The sequence below is a fragment of the Pneumocystis carinii genome, assembly GCF_001477545.1.
Source record: "Pneumocystis carinii B80 chromosome Unknown supercont1.5, whole genome shotgun sequence".
Taxonomy (NCBI): Eukaryota; Fungi; Ascomycota; class Pneumocystomycetes; order Pneumocystales; family Pneumocystaceae; genus Pneumocystis; species Pneumocystis carinii.
The window spans coordinates 1-19,902 of NW_017264717.1; the positions used below are offsets into that span (position 1 = coordinate 1).

At 26.2% G+C, this 19,902-nt stretch overlaps 7 protein-coding genes across 7 annotated transcripts; 5 read left to right on the forward strand and 2 right to left on the reverse strand.

The window, feature by feature from the left end:
- Positions 1–147: 147 nt before the first annotated feature.
- T552_01117 (hypothetical protein) lies at positions 148–3,414 on the reverse strand (the record flags this gene model as incomplete). Its single annotated transcript, XM_018369709.1, has 1 exon — positions 148–3,414. One exon carries the CDS (start codon positions 3,412–3,414, stop codon positions 148–150), a length of 3,267 nt encoding a protein of 1,088 aa, XP_018226353.1.
- A 2,547-nt stretch (positions 3,415–5,961) lies between these two features.
- Positions 5,962–7,199, forward strand: T552_01118 (hypothetical protein). The gene is made up of 6 exons (XM_018369710.1): positions 5,962–6,008; positions 6,052–6,088; positions 6,135–6,568; positions 6,607–6,700; positions 6,744–6,930; positions 6,973–7,199. Exons 1-6 carry the CDS (start codon positions 6,006–6,008, stop codon positions 7,151–7,153), a joined length of 936 nt encoding a protein of 311 aa, XP_018226354.1. The 5' UTR covers positions 5,962–6,005; the 3' UTR covers positions 7,154–7,199.
- A 1,278-nt stretch (positions 7,200–8,477) lies between these two features.
- T552_01119 (hypothetical protein) lies at positions 8,478–9,487 on the forward strand. Its single transcript, XM_018369711.1, has 3 exons — positions 8,478–8,774; positions 8,816–8,959; positions 9,001–9,487. The coding sequence occupies exons 1-3, from the start codon at positions 8,525–8,527 to the stop codon at positions 9,441–9,443; spliced, it is 837 nt and encodes a 278-aa protein (XP_018226355.1). The 5' UTR covers positions 8,478–8,524; the 3' UTR covers positions 9,444–9,487.
- Positions 9,488–10,661: 1,174 nt separating this feature from the next.
- Positions 10,662–11,250, forward strand: T552_01120 (hypothetical protein). Its single transcript, XM_018369712.1, has 5 exons — positions 10,662–10,740; positions 10,802–10,890; positions 10,939–11,020; positions 11,067–11,138; positions 11,183–11,250. Exons 1-5 carry the CDS (start codon positions 10,677–10,679, stop codon positions 11,209–11,211), a joined length of 336 nt encoding a protein of 111 aa, XP_018226356.1. The 5' UTR covers positions 10,662–10,676; the 3' UTR covers positions 11,212–11,250.
- A 2,043-nt stretch (positions 11,251–13,293) lies between these two features.
- On the forward strand, positions 13,294–14,302 carry T552_01121 (hypothetical protein; the record flags this gene model as incomplete). Its single annotated transcript, XM_018369713.1, has 6 exons — positions 13,294–13,339; positions 13,388–13,499; positions 13,547–13,798; positions 13,847–13,875; positions 13,924–13,965; positions 14,013–14,302. The coding sequence occupies 6 exons, from the start codon at positions 13,294–13,296 to the stop codon at positions 14,300–14,302; spliced, it is 771 nt and encodes a 256-aa protein (XP_018226357.1).
- A 1,351-nt stretch (positions 14,303–15,653) lies between these two features.
- On the reverse strand, positions 15,654–16,407 carry T552_01122 (60S ribosomal protein L10). Its single transcript, XM_018369714.1, has one exon. The coding sequence runs from the start codon at positions 16,360–16,362 to the stop codon at positions 15,700–15,702; it is 663 nt and encodes a 220-aa protein (XP_018226358.1). The 5' UTR covers positions 16,363–16,407; the 3' UTR covers positions 15,654–15,699.
- Positions 16,408–17,002: 595 nt separating this feature from the next.
- Positions 17,003–19,856, forward strand: T552_01123 (hypothetical protein). The gene is made up of 5 exons (XM_018369715.1): positions 17,003–17,201; positions 17,249–17,588; positions 17,629–17,833; positions 17,873–18,630; positions 18,675–19,856. Exons 1-5 carry the CDS (start codon positions 17,049–17,051, stop codon positions 19,814–19,816), a joined length of 2,598 nt encoding a protein of 865 aa, XP_018226359.1. The 5' UTR covers positions 17,003–17,048; the 3' UTR covers positions 19,817–19,856.
- Positions 19,857–19,902: the final 46 nt, after the last annotated feature.

Here is a 19,902-nt window from a genome sequence, read left to right on the forward strand (position 1 = left end):
ACCCGATAAAGCCAAGTTATTAATTAAAATATCGGACTAAAATTATTAAAACTTTATTTTTCAATTCATTCATTCATTTAGATTTCTATTATATATAAACAATGGATATATGCACATTTTCAATCTATTAACATTTTTTCATTCATTTTACATCATCCCCATAACAATCACTCCCAACAACATTATTTTAATCATATCAGGAACTCTTATTTTCATCCCATCATTTGGTTTTACTTCTTCTTCTTCTTCTCCTCCTTTATCTGTCTCTTTGTTTGAATCGGTGGTACATTTGGTAGGTTTGCACTTGCGCATCGACGTCAACGTCACTGTCGACGTCACTGTCGACGTACTCGTTGTCGTACTCGTATGCAATGACGTACTTGTCACCCATGTATCTGTCGTCTGTATCATTGTACACTCTTCTGTTACTTTTCCTCCACTTCCCTGCTTGGTTGTCGTAGTAGTAGTCGTAGTAGTCGTAGTAGTAGTTGTGGTAGTGGTCGTCGTAGTGGTCGTCGTAGTGGTTGAGATTTCTTTTTGCGTCTCTGTATGATGAGGCTTAATTTCTAATGGTTTTATTTCTTTGCATAACTTGTCTATTTCTCCGCAAACTTGAAGATCTGAACAATCCTCTTTAAAACCGCAATCTAGTTCTAAAGCATTGCATTCCTCTTTCAATTCCAAATACAGCTCCAATGCTATCGTCGTTGCATCAAATGCTTTTACTTCTGCTTCTGATACTCCTTCAGCTACATATGCTCTTTTAACGAGTCCAAGTTTTGCAGGGCCCGTCGTTCCACTGCTTGGTGTTCCTGATCCTTTATCTGGTGTGCCTGATCCTCCATCTGGTGTCCCTGATCCTCCACCTGGCATGTCCGCCTTTCCATCAGTTGATGGCCCTGATCCTGGTGGTGACCCTGATCCTGATGGCCCTGCTGGTGCTTGTTGTGGTGGTGGTACTGGTGTAGAATCACTGCCATTCTGCGCAGTTGGCATTGCGGCTTTTCCAGACTTTGATAGCAATAACTTAGCTACCTCTGTAGATTTTTCTGCCGCCTTTTTGAGATCATCGTACTCATTCTTCATCTTTGTCAACTCTTTTTTCGCATTCTCCAGTTCGTCTTTTAAAGTAGGGCATCTCTTTTTTACTTTATCAACTAATTTTTTGCAAACATTTTCCTTGGTATTATCATCACATTTACCATACAGAGTTTTGAATGCTTCATTCTTTTCCAACTCAGTGCAACGCTTTCCTAATGCTTCTTTACATTTATCATCCTTTAAACTGCCTTTCAACAGATGACTCAGCTCCTCCTCTAATTTCAACTTTTCAAAGGTTTTATTGCATTTTTCTTGGAGTGCTTCGCAGTTATGATCATTGCCATTGCCATTCTCTTTTTTTTTCAAGTCATCCGGACAATTCTCCATAAGTTGGTGACAATGTCGGCCCCATGTTGTGCAGAGTTCTTCAACCAAGGCTTCATTTTTATTTGCTTTTTTAATTTCTTCTCCAATTTTTTCTAGAATTTTTTCATTCTTGATGTTGACTTTTAAACTACTACAATCTTGACTTGTATGGAATACCATATAACTACATGTTTCTTCTGGTAAAGCACATGAAACACTAAATAAATTCTTTCTCCTCTTATATAAAGTATTACATTTCTCATGCAATACCTTTGTACAGTTTTCCTGAGTCATTAACGAATCATCCTTTTTTTCTAAAAATACTTTTCTAAATCCCTCTGTAACCTTAAAGTATTCACAGCGTCTTTTCAATGTTATACACTTTTCTAAATTCAATAATGAATCACTACTAAGTTCATCACACTTCTCCTTCAACTCAACACAATCCTTTTCTAATGGAAAATCCCTTTGATCATCCAAAAGCGCACTTAACTCTTTGGATTGGAGAAAAATATCATTTGAAAGCCCATAACATAGTTCTTTAGGATAAAGACATTTTGAAAGGTATCTTTTATCTTTTTTAAGTTTTGTACAGTTTTCTACCACATATTTTTTACAATCTTTAGGATCGCTATAAAATCTTACATGACCAAGCTTTCCCTTCAATTCCTTTTGAAAGAACTTATTCAACATCCTGTCTTGTCCCTTTTTATAGCACGCTGCTCTTGCATTTTGGCACGCTTTATCAATATTATTATCCTTACACGCATTTTCTAAATAGAAACATTCCGACTCAAGTTCTGCACACTCTCCTTTTATAAAAAAAGTTGGCAGCTGTCCCCACAATAAAAGATCTGAATCAGCTTTTTCATATCCTGTAGACAACCCTTTGAGATAAAGTTTTAATTTGAGATTTGTACATCTTTCTTTTACATTTACATCTAGTATTTTTTTGCATTCGTCCTCTTTTTTACCATCACATAACTTCATCAAATCAGTATCCAAATACTTAGAAGCACCACATTTTTCTAATGCTTTTTTGCACTTTTTATCTGTATCCGTCTGCTTCTCATCTCTGCTCAACAGTAGCAAGAGATCTTGCAGAAATTTTGTACCTGACTTCCTTGGTAGATCCACTCCTGATTTTCCAATAATAATTCCATCTTTTTCAGCTTTTTTATAGACATCATCCAACCCAATACTTCTCAACAACGACGCCCTCGGCTTCACCGGACTAGAATCAGATTCCGGCGCTTTATATATGACTCCTTCTTTCTCACATTTCGTCTTATCCTCCTCGCACTTTGTTTCAGTACACGCTTCTCCGTAAAAATGACATTTCTCAAGTCTTTCATGACAATCTTTTTCGAAATCTTTCGCCAATTTTGTTTTTAAAGCCTCGCAAACAGTATCCAATTTTGTTTTCAGCTCTCCACACGTTTTAGCAGAATCAAGGCAAAAAGACATCAATTCATCGCTTTCTCGGCTTAACACTGAGCAAACATCTTTCATCTTTTTTTCACATTCACCATTTTTAACATCCTTTCCGAGCGCCCTCAAAAGAAGATCCTCTGCCACCTTTTCACGCTTCAATTTGTAACATCCTTCCCTCAACTCGACACACTTCTCCTTAATATCTTCATGATTCGTCTCTTCTAAAAGTATACATTTTTCTTCATGTTTTTTACATTCTTCTTCATTTATCTCTACCAATGCAGTTTCAAGTTCATCTTCAAAAGTTTTCAATACTTTTTCAACTTTGGCTTTCAGGCCTGTGCATTTTTCGTTTCGTTTTGTATCATCACCAACACAAAGTCCTTTAACTTTATCATTCACTTTGAATTCAGCATCTACTTTCTTCAAATCATCGCAATATTCCTTGAGAATTTTTTTGCATTCAGCGTCATCTTTATATTTCTCCTTCAGAATGAAAGCCAAAAGGTGTTCCTCCTTAATCTCCTCTGCTGGTGCTCCTTGTGGTGCTTGCCTCTTAACCGGCCGTGCCATTGCCACCTCTTTGGAGAAATTCTCCTCAATCCATGACTGTTTCTTAGTAATAGCTAGCGTAGATAAGCAAAAGTTAGTTATGATTGTAATAATTCTGTTATAACTGCTAATAATTTTTTTGAACAGTAAATATATGATTTATAGGTAAAAACGTGAGGTAAAAATGCAGAATAAATAATGATAATTATTGCATATGGTCCTATAGTAGGTGTAGTGTCATTTGTAGTCTTAGTATTGTACCAATTTGTTGACTTTATGTTTCTTTAAAAGTTGATAAGATTTATTTTGTATTCTTAGTCGCTTTTACTGTATTTTTGATGTTTTAAATGTTTATTTTTCTTTTACCGGTTTTATTCTATTTTTTTTAACTTTGCTAATAATTCTTCGTGTTTTTCTTTCAATTGATTAGCCGATTTTCTAAAGTTCCTTTTCGTTTTTTTTTTTTTTTATTTTGTTTTAAACATAAGTTATCCAAAGCATTATTTTCTCCGTACTTTCATTGTATGTAATACTTGTTAAGTATTAAGTATAATATAAAATTATGTTGTTTAAGTTTCTTTAAAATTTATACGTTATTATATATTCTAGAGTTTTTTCACAATGATTTGAATGTTTTCCTGAATTGGAAATATATTCAATTATTTTATTTTTTACTTAAACTAGAAATCTAGAACAAATACATCGTAGCCTAGATCTTATTGATTTAGAAATTTTCTCTAACCCATCATTTTCAATTTATTTGACAATATCTAAAATGTAATGTCTTGAAGAAGGCAAAGGTGCTTGAATACATTCATATGCATCGATAGATATAATTCTTCTAACAAAACAGATAAAAAATAAATAAACTTGATCATCTTTTGATTAATTTATCACATTTTTCAACTGTTTTATATAACGTTTAAATTTTCAAATATATCATTTCCCTCTAACAAAATGTATTCAAATCCTTGATATAGCTCTTAAATATCCATATCGTTTCTTAGTATAATAAACAATGTATGTTCTGCATCTAAATTTTTATTAAGATAAAAATATCCTTTTTAGGTTAAAACATCCTGAAAAAAATCTTCTTGACCAATATATATTTTTTTAATTGTAAATATTTTATAAAAAAAATCATATTTTTTAAAATTTTATGATTTTCTATCAGTACTTATTGAGATTTTTAAATGTATTGTCATTTATCTTCAAATATTTGCTATTACGTCCTTTTCCTTTTAATAACATGAAAATTTTACACTTTCGTATAAGCAATTTGGTTAACTTATTTTAGAAACCAATTTAAATAAAATAGTTCTAATCTCGACTTTATAATGTTTAAGAGATTTTGGAAGTTCAAAATATTAGTATCTAAATTACTATTGTTTTCTTTTTTAGAAAAGCTTTTCATATAAAGTTTTCTTTTGAAAATATTATACCTTATATCTATTAGATTCTTTCATTTATTTTTATCAATATACTTGCAAAGTTTTGTATCTTAGTCACTTTATTCGATATTTTCTCGTATTTTTAATTAAAACTCCTTTATTAGAGAAATGATTTAATAATATCATTATATTTAAATTCTTCTTATGGATTTATTGGATTAAAATCAGCTTCTGAAAATTTGCAATATAATATTTACTAATTTTTTGAGATTTTCGTACCTAAATTTTTGATAATTTGGTGTTTATTTATATTTTATATTAATATATCTTTTATTTCAAAGAAAACACCCTCTATTAATTTGCTACTCTTTTTTTTTCAATGTAGGACAAATTTCACTAAGATTATTTTATTATATATGTTATTATCCTCCGAGATCTCTTTAAAAACTCTTAAAAGAACATTTTTTATGATTTTCTAACGATTTTTATAACGTTTATTCGTTAAAAAGTCATGTCCTTAAGGATGGTAGAACCTATTTTTGAAAATAAGTATTTGATTTTGTATTTAACGAAAGCAATGTTTATGTTTTTCTAATTTTAACTTCTATTTAATGTTGTATTTTTTTCCATTTTAATATTTAGATTATTGTACTTTTATTTTATAACTTTTCTTTCTAGGATCATATCTATAATTTTTTGGAATATCTTTTTAATTTTAATTTGTATTTTATATTATCACAATCATCTTCAAAAATTCAATTAAAAAAAATTTTACTGATTATCAAAGGTATTTTCTATTGTGCTTATTTTATTTTTTGTTTTTTAACTAGTTTTATTATCATTAGTATGATTTCCCTATATGAATTCTTTCACTAATAGACTATTTTGAAAATATAAACATATTTTTTTATGAATATTTTCTTTATTTTTTACATTAAGTTGGATTATTTTAGAAAAAAAATTAGATAAGAATGATTATTAAATTAAACTGGTTTTTTGATCCTTTCCAATTTAATATGTTAACTTATCGAAATATTTTAATAAAAAAATGGTTTTTATAGTGTTTGCGATAGGAATCTAGATTATAATTTTTTAAAGATTCAAATTCCTAAGATTTAATTCTGTGTCCTTAATATTTTTTGACTTTAATTCGTATAAATTTCTAATAAAATTTGTAGAAATATTTTAAAGATTAAAAGTCTTATTTTTTTTTGAATTTATATGGTAATTATGACTTTTTTGAGTGTAAAAAACTTATATATAATAGACCATACAATATTTAATATCTCATATTGAAGAAAATGGTTTCTTAGATTTATTCCTTTTTTTAAATTTTATAATATATAATAGCGCATATTGCTGACATATATTCACTTGCTGTAACTTCTGAATTAGCATTAACAATTTCTGGTGACTCTTATTTGAAAATTTGGGATGTCGATTCACATTATCACCCTCTTATTCATACGTTTAATCCATCACATAAAATTGGTGGACATAGTGTTACTATTTCAAAAAGCGGTAATGCTTTTATAGCAGCAAGCTCCGGGTTCTTGGGTGATATTATAATATGGGACCTTAAAGAATTTAAAGAAATTATACGTTTAGGGGGAAGTTTTAATGAAACTAAGCTTGGCGAAGCTTGGGCTGTTGCATTATCTCCTAATGGGAAATTGCTGGCAACTACTTCTTATAAAGGGTCTCTTAATCTTCTAGATATATCAAGTAGAGAAAATATTCTTCAACTTGAAACTAGAGGTAATTTTGGTATATGTATTGATTATGTATATTAGATTATTTTTTTTTTTTCTAATAATATTAGTCAAAAAATGGGAAATATATTGCCACTGGTCATGAGAAAGGTGGTTTATATGTGTTTAGTGTTGAAAAAGGGAAGTTATTGCATTCTTTGCAAGGTAAATTATTTGTAAATCTTTACATTAAATAACAAATAATAAGGACATATATCAACTATTAGGTCTGTTTCATTTTCACCATGTTCTACCTTTCTTGCTGCTGGTGGTGATTCAAAAGTAATTACTTTGTATGATGTACAATCAGGCGAACAAGTTGCAAACTTAACGGGACATAAAGCATGGATTTTTTCTCTCGATTGGAACATCACAGGAGAATATCTTGTTAGCGGGTAATATTTTTAAAAAAATGTTATTTAAATAACTTGAAATAGAGCAATTGATGGGACGACAAAAGTATGGGAAATAGAAAAAAAAGAATGTGTCGGAACTCAAAATCATAGTCAATGTGCAATTTGGTGTGTTAAATGGATTATAAAAGGAACGGGTGAAGGGTTTATTAGTGTTGGTGCTGACAAAGCTATTCGATGGTATAGAGTAGCTGCTGCTGAATAATGAATTTATTTGAGTAAAATCATAATGTTCTATTAAATTCTCTTATAATAGTTTAATGTATATTTTTATATTTTTAAGCTGTTTAAATCAAGAGTTATTTTTTTTTGAAAATTAAAAAAAATAAAATTAGAAATTGAAGTTATATATTATAAAAGTTAAATTTTTGAGAACTTAATTGAAGATTTTTGGATTTAATTAAATAATAGCTTATTTATATAGATGATTTTTCCCAAATGTCATTTACTTATTTTTTTTTAATGATATTGCATTATCTTTGATATATATATATATATTACTTTTATAAATTCATTTAATTAATAAAGTATAATTATCTGAATCATCTTTAACAATAATGATTCTAATTTTGAAACTATGATAGCGCTTCAAATCCGTTATGGATACTGGCAATATTAATAATTAGATAAAAGTTAAGATGTAGCAATATTTTTTTGTTTATATTAATATTATTAGAAAATATTATGTAGAATACCAATAAATTATTCTTAAATAAAATGTTAAAAACTCTTTTATAATTCATAGAAAATAAGAAAAATATTATTTTCAAGATATCTTTTTCTATTCCAATTTTTCTATTTCGTTATTATTGTTATTGAAATTTGTCATATAAAAGGTAATTTTATGAAACTTAGTTTGATAAGTTTGTAGACTAATTAGAATGATGAACATAATACTGAAAATGTAAAAGTTTCATATTTTTTTCATACTTTATAAGAGATTTTTTTGAAAATGATCAATATATATTTTACACGTCATATCAAAAAAATCTGTGGTTATATATATGTTATTTAAAAGTTGTCTTAGTAATAAATTTTATAAATATATTTTATGTTTAATTATAAATATTTCTATTACAAAAACAAATTATTCCTTAAAGCTTATGAATATAATATAAAACTATCAGTTAAAATTTATATTTAGAATTTTTATATCTAATTTCTAAATACTAGTCTATAGAAATAATTACTACAGATATTTTATATAATGTTTATAATAAATTTAAAGCAATCATGCATTGTAAATTACTATAAAAATATTATGAGAAATTGTTTTATAATTTCAGATTTTTACGTCCTTAATACAGAAATGTAGGGTTAAATATAAATTTATGAAACATGTCAACTATTTTATATAATTTTTCATAGTTTCTTCTTTTTAATTTTAAATAAAAAATGGTTTACACATTCTTTAGAAAACTTTATTTTTATTATTTTTGTATCAATCGTTAACAATTTTTTAAGCTATAAAGAAATATACGAAAAAATATGCTTTAAGAAATTCAAAATTTAGTCCTTAATTTTCATAAGTTCGATTAATTTTTCCAAAAAGTTGAATTTCATTAAAAATAATAAAATGACGCTATTAACTATTAACTGCCCAACTTCGAAAAATGGGCCAAGTTTATATGATAGTCAATGTAGAATTCAGAATTCATCTGTATCAAAATCTTATCAAGATAATTGTTCATCGGTTTCATCAGACACAAGTGAATCTTTACCTGATGCTCCAAAGAAAAAATCATCAATTACAGCAGTATGTAAATGGGATAGATGCTTTAAGAATCAGGGGAATCTTGAGAATCTTGTAAATCATTTGTATTATGGTAATATTTGTTTAATAGTTGTATTTTTGTTTATTATGTAGTTCATATAGGAAATGCAAAAGCTACATATGTTTGTGAATGGGATCATTGTTCACAAAAAAGGATAATACCAATGTCACGTTTTGCACTTTTTGTACATCTTAGGTCTCATATAGGGGAAAAACCTTTTTTTTGTAGAGTACCAGGTACAGTAAAGTTGAATAAACACATATTTTTAAATATTTAGAATGTCAGAGATTGTTTGCTCGTTTTGATAATCTTGAAAATCATATGAAAATTGTGCATGATTTAGATTTTACCACTTCATCTACTCTGAGCTCACATATTCAAAATCCTTATTCGGAAACTCATTTTATATCTAATAAACATGTTCAAAATTTTCATTTAAAAGATGAAACTAAAAACTTTTGCAATAAGGAATTTACTGAAAATAATCAAGATGAATCGACCGATTTTTTAGAGGAGGAATCCATGTTGTCTTTTTATGATCTTTCAAAACTTTTAAAACAAAAATTGCATTGGATAAAAGAAGAAAATCAGAGATTAAAAACTGGATTGCATAGGGCACAGAAAAAATGCAAAAGATATTATATTCAAAAAGAAGGGGCTTTTGAGAAGTTGCTTATTAGATCGTTAGGGAAAAGCAATGCTGCTTCTATAATTAGATAATTTCAAGTATTTAATATATTTTTTGATAATGTCTAGTTTCATTAATTATAAATATTTAATATAAAATATGAAAATTGGGTTATTTTAATACATAATGGCGGTAATAATTCATATCTAGTATTTTAAATAGGATTTAAAACACAGATTGGAAAAATAATTATATTTTGAAATACGGATTTGTTCTATTTTTTTGTATTTACTCATGTGTCTTTTAATAATATTTTTATGTCATTCTTGATTTTATATCAATTTTTTATTATTATTTGCAATCATAATAAATGTTTTATATTTTGTTCTCACATGTTTTTAGTTTTTGTATAAATTAGTTTTAAATATTCCTATTAATTATTTAAATGATAATATTAAAATTTATTATTTTATGTATTAATTAGAAGCTAATGATATTTTATTTAAAAAAATTTATATTTTAATATTATATATTATTTTTTGAAAATTGATAAATTATAGATGTTTAAATTTCTACGAATATTCTATATTGTATGATATAGATAAAAGTATAATCTTCTGTATTATTATAAAAAAGATACTATTTGGAATAAAAGATATAATAATTTTTCCCTTAGAAATAATTGTTTATATTTAAGATGTTTAAGGCGCCATTACTTAGTATTATATTGTTAAAGTGTTTAATCAGTTATTCTTAATGCTATTATTATGATAATATTTTTAAATGTGATTGTTGTTAAGATCAGCTATTTAAAAAATAGATTATGTGTAATTTTTATAAAATCTAAAATTCTTATTTATATTTTTATTAAAATTATAGTTTATATATTAATAGGTGCTTAATAGATCTATTTAGATATGTATAAAATTTTAATAATTTGTCTGAATTAAATAATATTTTTAATTTAAAAACATATATATATATATTATTTTCCTTTATAAAATTAGGTTCGTGTTGTTTAGGAATTTTGGATTTTCTATAATTTTATGAATTTTTAAAAATCTTTTAAACTGTTGTTTCAAGGATAAATTCTTATAGCCATTTACAATAATACTTTTTATATTTAAGTATTTATAAGGCTTAGTTTAACGTTTTTAAAAACAAAAAAATATGAAATATTTGTCGATAACTGTAAATAATTTGTTTTTAATTTTTATTATTTTGAAATTATCATTGATAAAAAACATTTATAAAGTCTAAGAAAAAAATCTGAGATTATATTAATAAGAATGAATAATATATATAATTCCAAAAAACCATTGTACATGATTCTATCTGGTTTTTTTCTTAAGGGAAGATATAAAATAGAATTAATGTTTTTTAAAAGAGGTTTTAAACATAAGTTTAAATTTAAAAAATGAAATTATAATTCATATCTTACGAGTATTAGATTATAGAATAATTCAATCACAAAAGAGATCTCTGAAAGATTTTAGAGCTATAGGACCTCGTTTTGAACAAACTGATTTTGATTTACAGGTATATAAAAATTATCTATTTATTTTATTACGCTGACTTTATTAATAGCCTCGGCCAGATTCTGCAATTAAGTTAATTGAAAATACTCCTATTAGATTTTCAAAACAAAGTGTTGTATCATGTAATGGTGGTATGGTTTTATATGTTTGTTAAAAAAATATTTATATATATAAAAGGTGACGGGTCTCTTGGTCATCCTAAAATATATATTAATTTAAATAAAAACGAACCTGTCTCGTGTGGATATTGTATGAAACTTGTCAAAAATATGTATAATTTCTAATTTATATAGGTGGAATACGCTTTCAAAAAGTTTTATAACTATAAATATATACTATTTAAATATTTTGAATATTATATTTAATATATATGTTCAAAATAAGATAATGTCTATATTACTAGATTCATATTTCTATATATAATTTTATAACTTCAAAAAAGTTAAGGTTTTCTATATTCTTTTCATGATAATTATAAAAATCTGTTTGGAATCTTAAGGTGCTTATAAATACTAATATGTTTTTAAAATGTGTTTTATTTTATCCCTTTATAGTTTATTTTTATAATATTTTTCAAGATATTTGAAATTCCTGAAAATTTGAAAATATTCGTATTGGGCATATTTTAATACTTATATTTGTTTAATTTTAAATAAGCTTGAATAATATTATTAAATTGAAATTCTTTTAACTCGATTTTTAGTTTTTTGTATTTAGAATTATAGATTTTGTATTTATAAACTTTTAACAAATATTTTTACTCTTAAATTTTAAATCAATAGATTTTTTTTCAATAAACAAACAGAAAAGAAATTTAAATATATTAATAGAATCGCTTGTCTGAATCGTCTTTTGCTAAATGTTTTAAAGTATTAAATATTATATTAAATCATTATTAGTAGAAAATAGCTGTTAACTATGTAATTTAGTATCACTAAAATTATACTATTCTAAATAACATATATTTTTTTAAAAACAGTTTTTATAGCTCACATATATCAATATTAATATATATTCTTTTTTTTATTAATATTTCTTTTAGATAAAGTTTTTGTATTTTTTTAAGTAAAAGTGCTAGATTATAAGTCTTTATAAACTTTCCAATCCCAATAACTTTAACTCTATTTTACTCATTAATAGATTTTAATCTATTTAAATAAATTATATTTATATTTTTATATTCTATATTTTGTTTTATATTTTATATCCTTTTTTCAACATTAGGATATTTTTTGAAAAAATACCTCAATGTATTTGATTTTTTGTAAATATTTTTTATAATAATTTTTATTTATTTTCAGATATTTTACTTAAAATTCTCATTTTTTACATGTTTGATTATTCAAATTAATTTTAAGAATTCTAATCGATAAAATAAAGCATTTAGGAAAATCACTAAATTATTTAAAGCATTTTCTAGAGCTTTTATTTAAAAATATAGTTGTTATCAAGAATTTTTATTTTCCTAGAATTTTATTTAAATATAAATTTGGAGCTTGAATATTTAGAAAACTTATGAACCTTAATTTCAATTTCAATTACATTATATTCTATACGACTAATCGACCCAAGTTATAGCCAATAATTAAAAATTAATTTGTTTACTTTGCTATAATTCTACACTTTGACAATTTTTTTCTAATTACATTAATATAATTTTCTGAGATTTTCACTATTTTTAATAAGTTTCATATTATCTTTGCAAATTTTATTTTTATCAGTTTTTTTTCAATTTTTTACATTTTTTATAATTTGTCTTATTAGCTTCCTAATAGTTTTAATATGCTTTGATTCTTTAGGTTTAATATAATCCATACTCTTTTATTGTTATTTTTTCCCAGGATTTCTATTTATAGAAGATCGCTCTGCAAAAAACATGATGTGTTATCATAGTAAAATAATATTTAAAAAATCTTCGAATCTTTAAAGATTAATTTTTAACTTTTAAATTTTTTTTTATAGTTTATTGTTTTCATGTTTTTCTTTTTTTGAAAAAAAGATGCTAAGTATGGAATATTGTTTTATTTATTCTTTAAATAATATTCTTACTAAGAAGCATAAACATTTTATATAGTCCAGCTGCAAAAATATTTCATGATTTTCTTAATTCTAATATTTGAATTTTAATCTATTTTTTCAGTTTATATGTTCAAATGTAGTTTAGTTTAAAATTAAGTAATATTAATTCGTATTAAAAAAATCTTTTAAAATTAGATTTTTGTTAAATTATATTTCAAAAACTCTTTTGATATTCTATAAATTCTTAACAATTTTATTAAAAAAGTACAATTTAGAACTAAAGTTTGATAAGGGTAGGGTTAAAAATTTAAGAAATTTTACATTCCAGGGTCTAAACGAAAAATTGTAGGATTCTGAAAAGAAAAAAATTTAAAGTCAGGGAAATATGACAAATCAGTGGTCTGACTATGAAAGAGATCCTTCGCGCAATGGTATGGCATTGGGTAATTGATAATTGCAAATAGCTTATAAGGAATTAGAAGATCATCCCCATCGTGGCGCAGAAGGAGGCTATGATCGTACGGAACGAGAAACTAATTTTGATAAGCAGGACATGTCGCGATCTCGTTCTCCAGGTGGTCGGGCACCTCGGTAATATAATTTCGTTTCTTTAGTGCGGCATTCTTATTTCTTAAAAGCATTGAAGAAGACACTGCTGCTGAAAATCCAGGAACTAATTTATTCATATCTGGTATTGCACCTCGTATGGATGAAAAAGAGCTCGAGGAGATCTTTTCTCGCCTAGGGAATGTTGTTAAATGTAGCATTGTCTCTGATCCTTACACAAAAGAATCTAGAGGGTTTGGTTTTGTTACTATGGCTACACCTGAGGATGCAGATAAAGCTATTGAGGCAGCGAATGGTCAAGAGTATTATGGAAGAGTTTTTAGGTAGTTATTATTTATTTCTTTATCTATAACTTTTTAAACATTATTTAGTGTAGAAAAAGCCCGTAGAGGTGGTCCTCGTATGTTCTTTTTTTTTTTTTGGTGTTGGAATATTTAATTATTATTAGGAACATCGACTCCGGGTACTTATATGGGGCCTCGTAGGCGCGGTATGTTTTGAATTAGAGTAGTTAGGTGCTTATCTAATTAAACATAGATAATTATGCTTCTCGTCGTTCAGATCCATATGGTCGAGACTATTATAGAGATCGTCGCAGTGATCGTTACGGTGATCGTTATGGTGATCGTTACGGCGATCGTTACGGCGATCGTTATGGTGATCGTTACGGTGATCGTTATGATGATCGTCGTGGACCACGTAGTCAAAGTTACAGTGATAGATACTCTTCACGTCATGATCGTCGTGAATCCTATGATTTCCGTCGTGAACGGTATGATGATAGAGGGCATGATAGAGATTTTCGTCGTGAAAGAGAATATCGTTAAATGTGACGTAATCAGCATGTAGTTATAAATTCTTGGCAATATTTAAGGATATAATTATTTTTCTGTAAATGAAAGCTCGACTTAGAAATGTTTTTTTCGAAGAATTAAGATTAAAGAGTTTCAGACATATCAAAGATTCTTTAATTTTGGTTTTATGCAAAAATATTATTATATTCAAATTTATTTCATTTTCGAATTTTTTTTCTTTTGTCGAATATTACAATTAAAACAACTCCTTATTAATCAACATAATTGTTGTCTTCAAAGCATTATATATCATATTATATTTCGCCCATAAATTATTATGTTTAGACGCTTATACAGTATTCATTTCTGTAAAGATTTATTTTTGTTTATATTTGCCTCGTATGGAGTTTTATTTTTACACCCATTTAGACATCTCGGTTGCATATTTATTAAAATTGTATATTCTGGAAGCTTTCAAAACCCTAAATATTTGGTTTGGTTCTATTGTGAAAATAAAACATGTTAATATTATTTTTTTTTTCTTGTATTTTATAGTTCTATCTAAATTTTAGAAAATAGTATTCGATTTAGTAAAGATGTTTTTACGAATTAGGCTTTTTAGTTGCAGTTGAAATATTATTCATTTTTATGTTAATTTAAATAGTTTTTAAGAAAAAGTGGATATTTATTTATTTATTTAATCATATACTTTACTATTAAAATATTAGTTTTTTCCAAGTGAAATAAAATTTATGTTATTTAAAAAAAAAAACATGGTTAATATTTATTATATAGTACGAAGAAATTATGTGAATAACTTTTCGTTTTTATATTAGTGATAAACTTCTATCTTTTATTGAATAAGTTTCAGAAGATTTAGCTTTCAAGGGCATTTTAAAATCAATCTAATAAAATATTAAGAATTTTATTAGATTTTTAGTTTTAAAAAAATTGTGATTGTTTATTACTTTTGAATAATTTAATAATATAATTGAACATCTTTCAAAAATTTGCAAAAATCATATTAGATAATTTCGTTAATTACAATGTATATAGAAATTAATTTAACTTTTTTTATAAGTATAGTTTTAAATACTTAAATTCTTTAAATAAATTACGATTTTTTTAGTAATACGTAATATTTCTATAAATACATCAAAATATGATTTTTAATTATTTTAATAAACGATCTTTATACTTATATTTGGATCTTATGAATTAATTAAATTCTGTATATAAAAATCTATTTAAAAATAATTTTTATTTTTAAAATCCTGTTTAAAAAAACAACACTAAGAACCTTAATGTATGAATTTTTCAAGGTAATATTCTTAAATACATTCCTATATAAACAAGACCAAATAAAAAACAAAACATATATATATTAAAAATATATAGTGCATGAAGATAGTTTAAAAATTCATTTAAAATTATGTTGTAATGTTGAAATTAGGAAATTCACGTATATTTGTATCAAGATTTCCATGTCTAGAGAGAAATTTAACATAGCAACCATCCTGTTTAACTTCTCCATTTTTACATTTTTCGATATATGTTTCACGATCCAAAGGAGTAAAGCCCCAGTTTTTGCTAACAATAATTTTTTGTCTACCCGGAAACTTATATTGACATCGACGAAGAGCTTCAATGGCAACATGTTTATTGGAATCTTTGCATCGAACAGAAAAGAGAATTTGCCCAATATTTACACGAGCAACAGTCCCGTTAGGTTTTCCCCAAGCACCACGCATTCCTGTTTGCAGGCGATCTGCGCCAGCACATGATAACATTTTATTAATACGAACAACATGGAAAGGATGAGGTCGTACACGCAAATGAAACGCCTCTTTTCCTGCATTTTTTGTCAAATATTTGTTTGCACAAATTCGTGCTGCCTCTAGTGCTTCACTACTAAGTTGTTCATATTCGCCGCTTACTAAATGAACACATAAAGGAAACTCATTAACAGATGCTTTTTTTCGTCCTAGATCAAAAATTTTTATCTTTGGATCCGGAACCCCTCTATTAAACCTAGATTTTGGGAACGGCTTGTTTTTGCAATACCTATAACATCTAGCTGGTCGTCGTGCCATTTGTTTTTTATCTTAGTATAATTCAATACATCGATTAAACTAAAGTCACAGACTAACCTAACCCTGACCACTCCAAAGTTTTAATTTTTAGTACATTGATTTAAAATAGGTTTTGTGTTTAAAAAAATGTATCAATAATGTTAACTTTTTTTATAACTTAATATATATATATACATATATATATATAGCGTAATATTTTTGTGTAAAGTTATTCTGTAAGATTTATACATGTATCCTTTTGACAATTCTATTTTTACAAATGTATTGAAAATACATTTGTAAAAGTATATTTTAGTATATTAAATGGTAATTATTGAATTATATTTTAATAAGAATTTTAAATATATAAATAATTTGAAATATTATTAAGTTTAGTATTTTAAGTGCTATTTTGATATAGTTTTTAAATTAACAATTATTATATTATATAGCAATTGATTGGATATTATATTTTTAAAAAATGGAGTTTTAAAAATTCATATTTACGAATATATATATTTAAAACAATATATTTTTTAAATATATCTGCGTGCATTGTTATGACCTATCTTTAAAAAAACGCAATATTTTATTTATATTTTAAAATATGTATAATTATAAAAAAAATTATATATATTTATATATCGCGAGCAGAAATCATATTCAATAAAATTGTAAATATTGGTAACAAAAAATCATAGAATATAATGAGTGATACCGGAGGGATACATAATTTAGAAGGAACGTCTTTGCCAGCATTTATTACCTCATTGTCTGTAAATTTTGTTATGTTTACGATTCAGGTAGCTGGATTCTTTATATTACGTAATTTCTTACATCGTGTATATGAACCTCGAAGTGTTTGATAAATTTTCTTTACTTTTTTCTGTTCATCTTATATGAATAGGTTATTAAGATCCTTCCAAGTGAAAAAAAAGTTCGGTCTCCACCTAGATCTTTTTTAAAGCTATTTCGACTTCTTTATCAAACTCGTCCAGAACATATTATTAAAAAATCTGGTTTAGATGCATATTTTTTTCTTAGATTCCTTAGGATGTGCATTATTCTTTTTACTTTTTCTTTATTAGTAATTTGGCCTATTTTGCTTCCAATTAATTCAGTTGATGGAATTGACAAGACTTATAATAGAAAACCTCGAGGATTGGATAAATTTAGTTTTGGAAATATTAGTCCTAAACATATAAATAAGTATTGGGCTCATCTTGTGCTTGCGTATCTTTTTGTTTGTCTGTTTTTTTTATTATTTATTTAGACTTAACTGTATAGGTGTAACTTGTTATTTGATATATTACGAATTAAAGCACTTTATTCAGATTAGACAGGCATATTTGTCTTCTCCTCAACATCGTAATACTACTTCTGCAACAACAGTTCTTATAACGACAGTACCAGATGAATATCTTGATGTAGGAAAATTGAAAGAACTTTTTAGTATATACCCTGGCGGGGTTAAGAATGTTTGGATAAACAGGTAATTGTTTTCTTTTTTATTCATTTCTTATGTTTTTAGAGATTTTTCTCCATTGTTAGAGCAAATTGAGAAAAGGGATATTATTTCCCAACAATTAGAAGAGGCAGAGACATGTCTAATACGAAATGCTTTGAAATCTAGTAAAAAAAAAAAAATTGAAAAAGAAATGAAAAAGTCGAATTATGAAAGTGTTCAATACGTAGATAGTATAGAACATAGCAAAGGTTTAGTATATAAATATGTGTCGTACAAAAAACGACCTAAACATAGGCTTCCTTTGTTTTCATGGTTTATATCTCTTCCTCTTATTGGGAAAAAAGTTGACACAATCAATTGGTGTATTTCGGAATTAAAAAAACTTAACCCTGAAATATTAGAACAACAAAAACATCCTGAGAAGTTCAAACAAATGAATAGCGTTTTTATTCAATTTAATGAACAGATATCTGCTCATTTAGCTTGTCAAAATATTTTACATCATAATGCACTTCATATGACTCCAAAATATCTTCATATATCTCCAAGGGATATTATATGGGATAATTTACAACTAAAGTGGTGGGATCGTCTTATACGGGCAATAATAGTTGTAATATGCATAGCTTCTCTTGTTATTTTTTTTGCTTTTCCAGTAGCGTTTGTCGGATCATTATCAAACGTAATAAGTTTAAGTAAAAAGTTTTCATGGCTGGAGTTTCTTGGGGATCTTTCTAAATCAGTAACTGGGCTTATAACGGGTTTATTACCAAGTGTACTTTTGGCCATTATAATGGCGTCTGTTCCAATAATTATGAGATGTATATTTAGTTTTATTTAAAAAATAATACTAATGATTAAACAGTTGCTGCTGAACTTAAAGGTCTTCCGACTCAGACAGATGTTGAATTAACTGTTCAAAATATGTATTTTTCATTTCTTGTTGTTCAAGTTTTTCTTGTTGTTACCATTTCATCAGGAATTACTGCAGTAATAGCAAGTATTATAAATAATCCTCAAAATACACCCAAACTTTTGGCGCAAAATTTACCAAGAGCAAGTAATTTTTTCTTTTCTTATATCCTTTTACAAGGCTTATCAATTGCATCTGGTGAATTATTACAGATAATTACACTGATTCTATATTATAGTTTTGGAAAATTAATGGATAATACACCAAGGAAACTTTGGTCTCGATTTACTACACTTAGAGTTTTAGAATGGGGAACAACTTTCCCAAGATTTACTAATCTTTCTGTTATTGGAATAACATATTCTATTATCGCGCCTTTAATAATGGTATTTGTAATTATTGCTTTTATGCTTTTTTATGTTGTATATCTTTATAATTTTCTATATGTTTTCGATTTTCCTGTCGACACAGGTGGTTTAGCATTTCCTAGATCGTTATATCAGATGATGACAGGAATATATCTTCTGGAAGCATGTCTTACTGGTCTTTTTTTTCTGGCACGTGATGATCAGAATCATTTTGCAACTAAAGCTCAAGGAATTCTTATGATTATTCTGATAATTTTTACTGTTTTTTATCAACTCCTTCTTCAGAAAAGCTTTGATCCATTGATAAAATTTTTACCTCTGACTTCACAAGATCAAAATAGTAATCAAGATTATATTCATAAATTGTTTGATTTATATAATTCTAATTACGAAGATATCGATTATGAGTCTTCAATACAAGATGTGATATCTGATGGATCTAAAAGTCCTAGTAATTATGTAGATTTTAATACAAATTGCGAAAATTTATCCATTCAAGAACGAGAAAGTATTATTTTTTCTTCATTTCAACATAAAGCTTTACAAACAAAGACTCCGATAATATGGCTACCACAGGATGAGCTAGGAATAGCAAAAGATGAAATAGAACGAATGCCAAGTGAAATATTAGTAAGCATGGAATTTGCAAAAATAGATAATAAGGGAAAATTAACTTTTCAATCAAATCCACCAGATTGGGATCCTTATAGTAATTTAGCATTATAAATTTTATTAGTTTATTTTAAATATGAATTGATATGATAAGATTACTAGTAAATTTAGAAAATTTGAATTTTTACGTTTTAAAAATT

Excerpts from the sequence above, each read along its gene's own strand:
- T552_01119 (XM_018369711.1), top strand. The coding sequence starts at position 8,525 with ATGACGCTATTAACTATTAACTGCCCAACTTCGAAAAATGGGCCAAGT. Across the intron at positions 8,775-8,815 it reads TGTAAATCATTTGTATTATG|TTCATATAGGAAATGCAAAA; the intron begins GTAATATTTGTT and ends TTTATTATGTAG. Across the intron at positions 8,960-9,000 it reads TTTTTTTTGTAGAGTACCAG|AATGTCAGAGATTGTTTGCT; the intron begins GTACAGTAAAGT and ends TTAAATATTTAG.
- T552_01122 (XM_018369714.1), bottom strand. The coding sequence starts at position 16,362 with ATGGCACGACGACCAGCTAGATGTTATAGGTATTGCAAAAACAAGCCG.
- T552_01120 (XM_018369712.1), top strand. The coding sequence starts at position 10,677 with ATGATTCTATCTGGTTTTTTTCTTAAGGGAAGATATAAAATAGAATTA. Across the intron at positions 10,891-10,938 it reads AAACTGATTTTGATTTACAG|CCTCGGCCAGATTCTGCAAT; the intron begins GTATATAAAAAT and ends CTTTATTAATAG. Across the intron at positions 11,139-11,182 it reads ACCTGTCTCGTGTGGATATT|GTGGAATACGCTTTCAAAAA; the intron begins GTATGAAACTTG and ends TAATTTATATAG.
- T552_01118 (XM_018369710.1), top strand. Across the intron at positions 6,701-6,743 it reads GTTATTGCATTCTTTGCAAG|GACATATATCAACTATTAGG; the intron begins GTAAATTATTTG and ends ACAAATAATAAG. Across the intron at positions 6,931-6,972 it reads GGAGAATATCTTGTTAGCGG|AGCAATTGATGGGACGACAA; the intron begins GTAATATTTTTA and ends AACTTGAAATAG.
- T552_01123 (XM_018369715.1), top strand. The coding sequence starts at position 17,049 with ATGAGTGATACCGGAGGGATACATAATTTAGAAGGAACGTCTTTGCCA. Across the intron at positions 17,202-17,248 it reads GTGTATATGAACCTCGAAGT|GTTATTAAGATCCTTCCAAG; the intron begins GTTTGATAAATT and ends TTATATGAATAG. Across the intron at positions 18,631-18,674 it reads TGTTCCAATAATTATGAGAT|TTGCTGCTGAACTTAAAGGT; the intron begins GTATATTTAGTT and ends ATGATTAAACAG.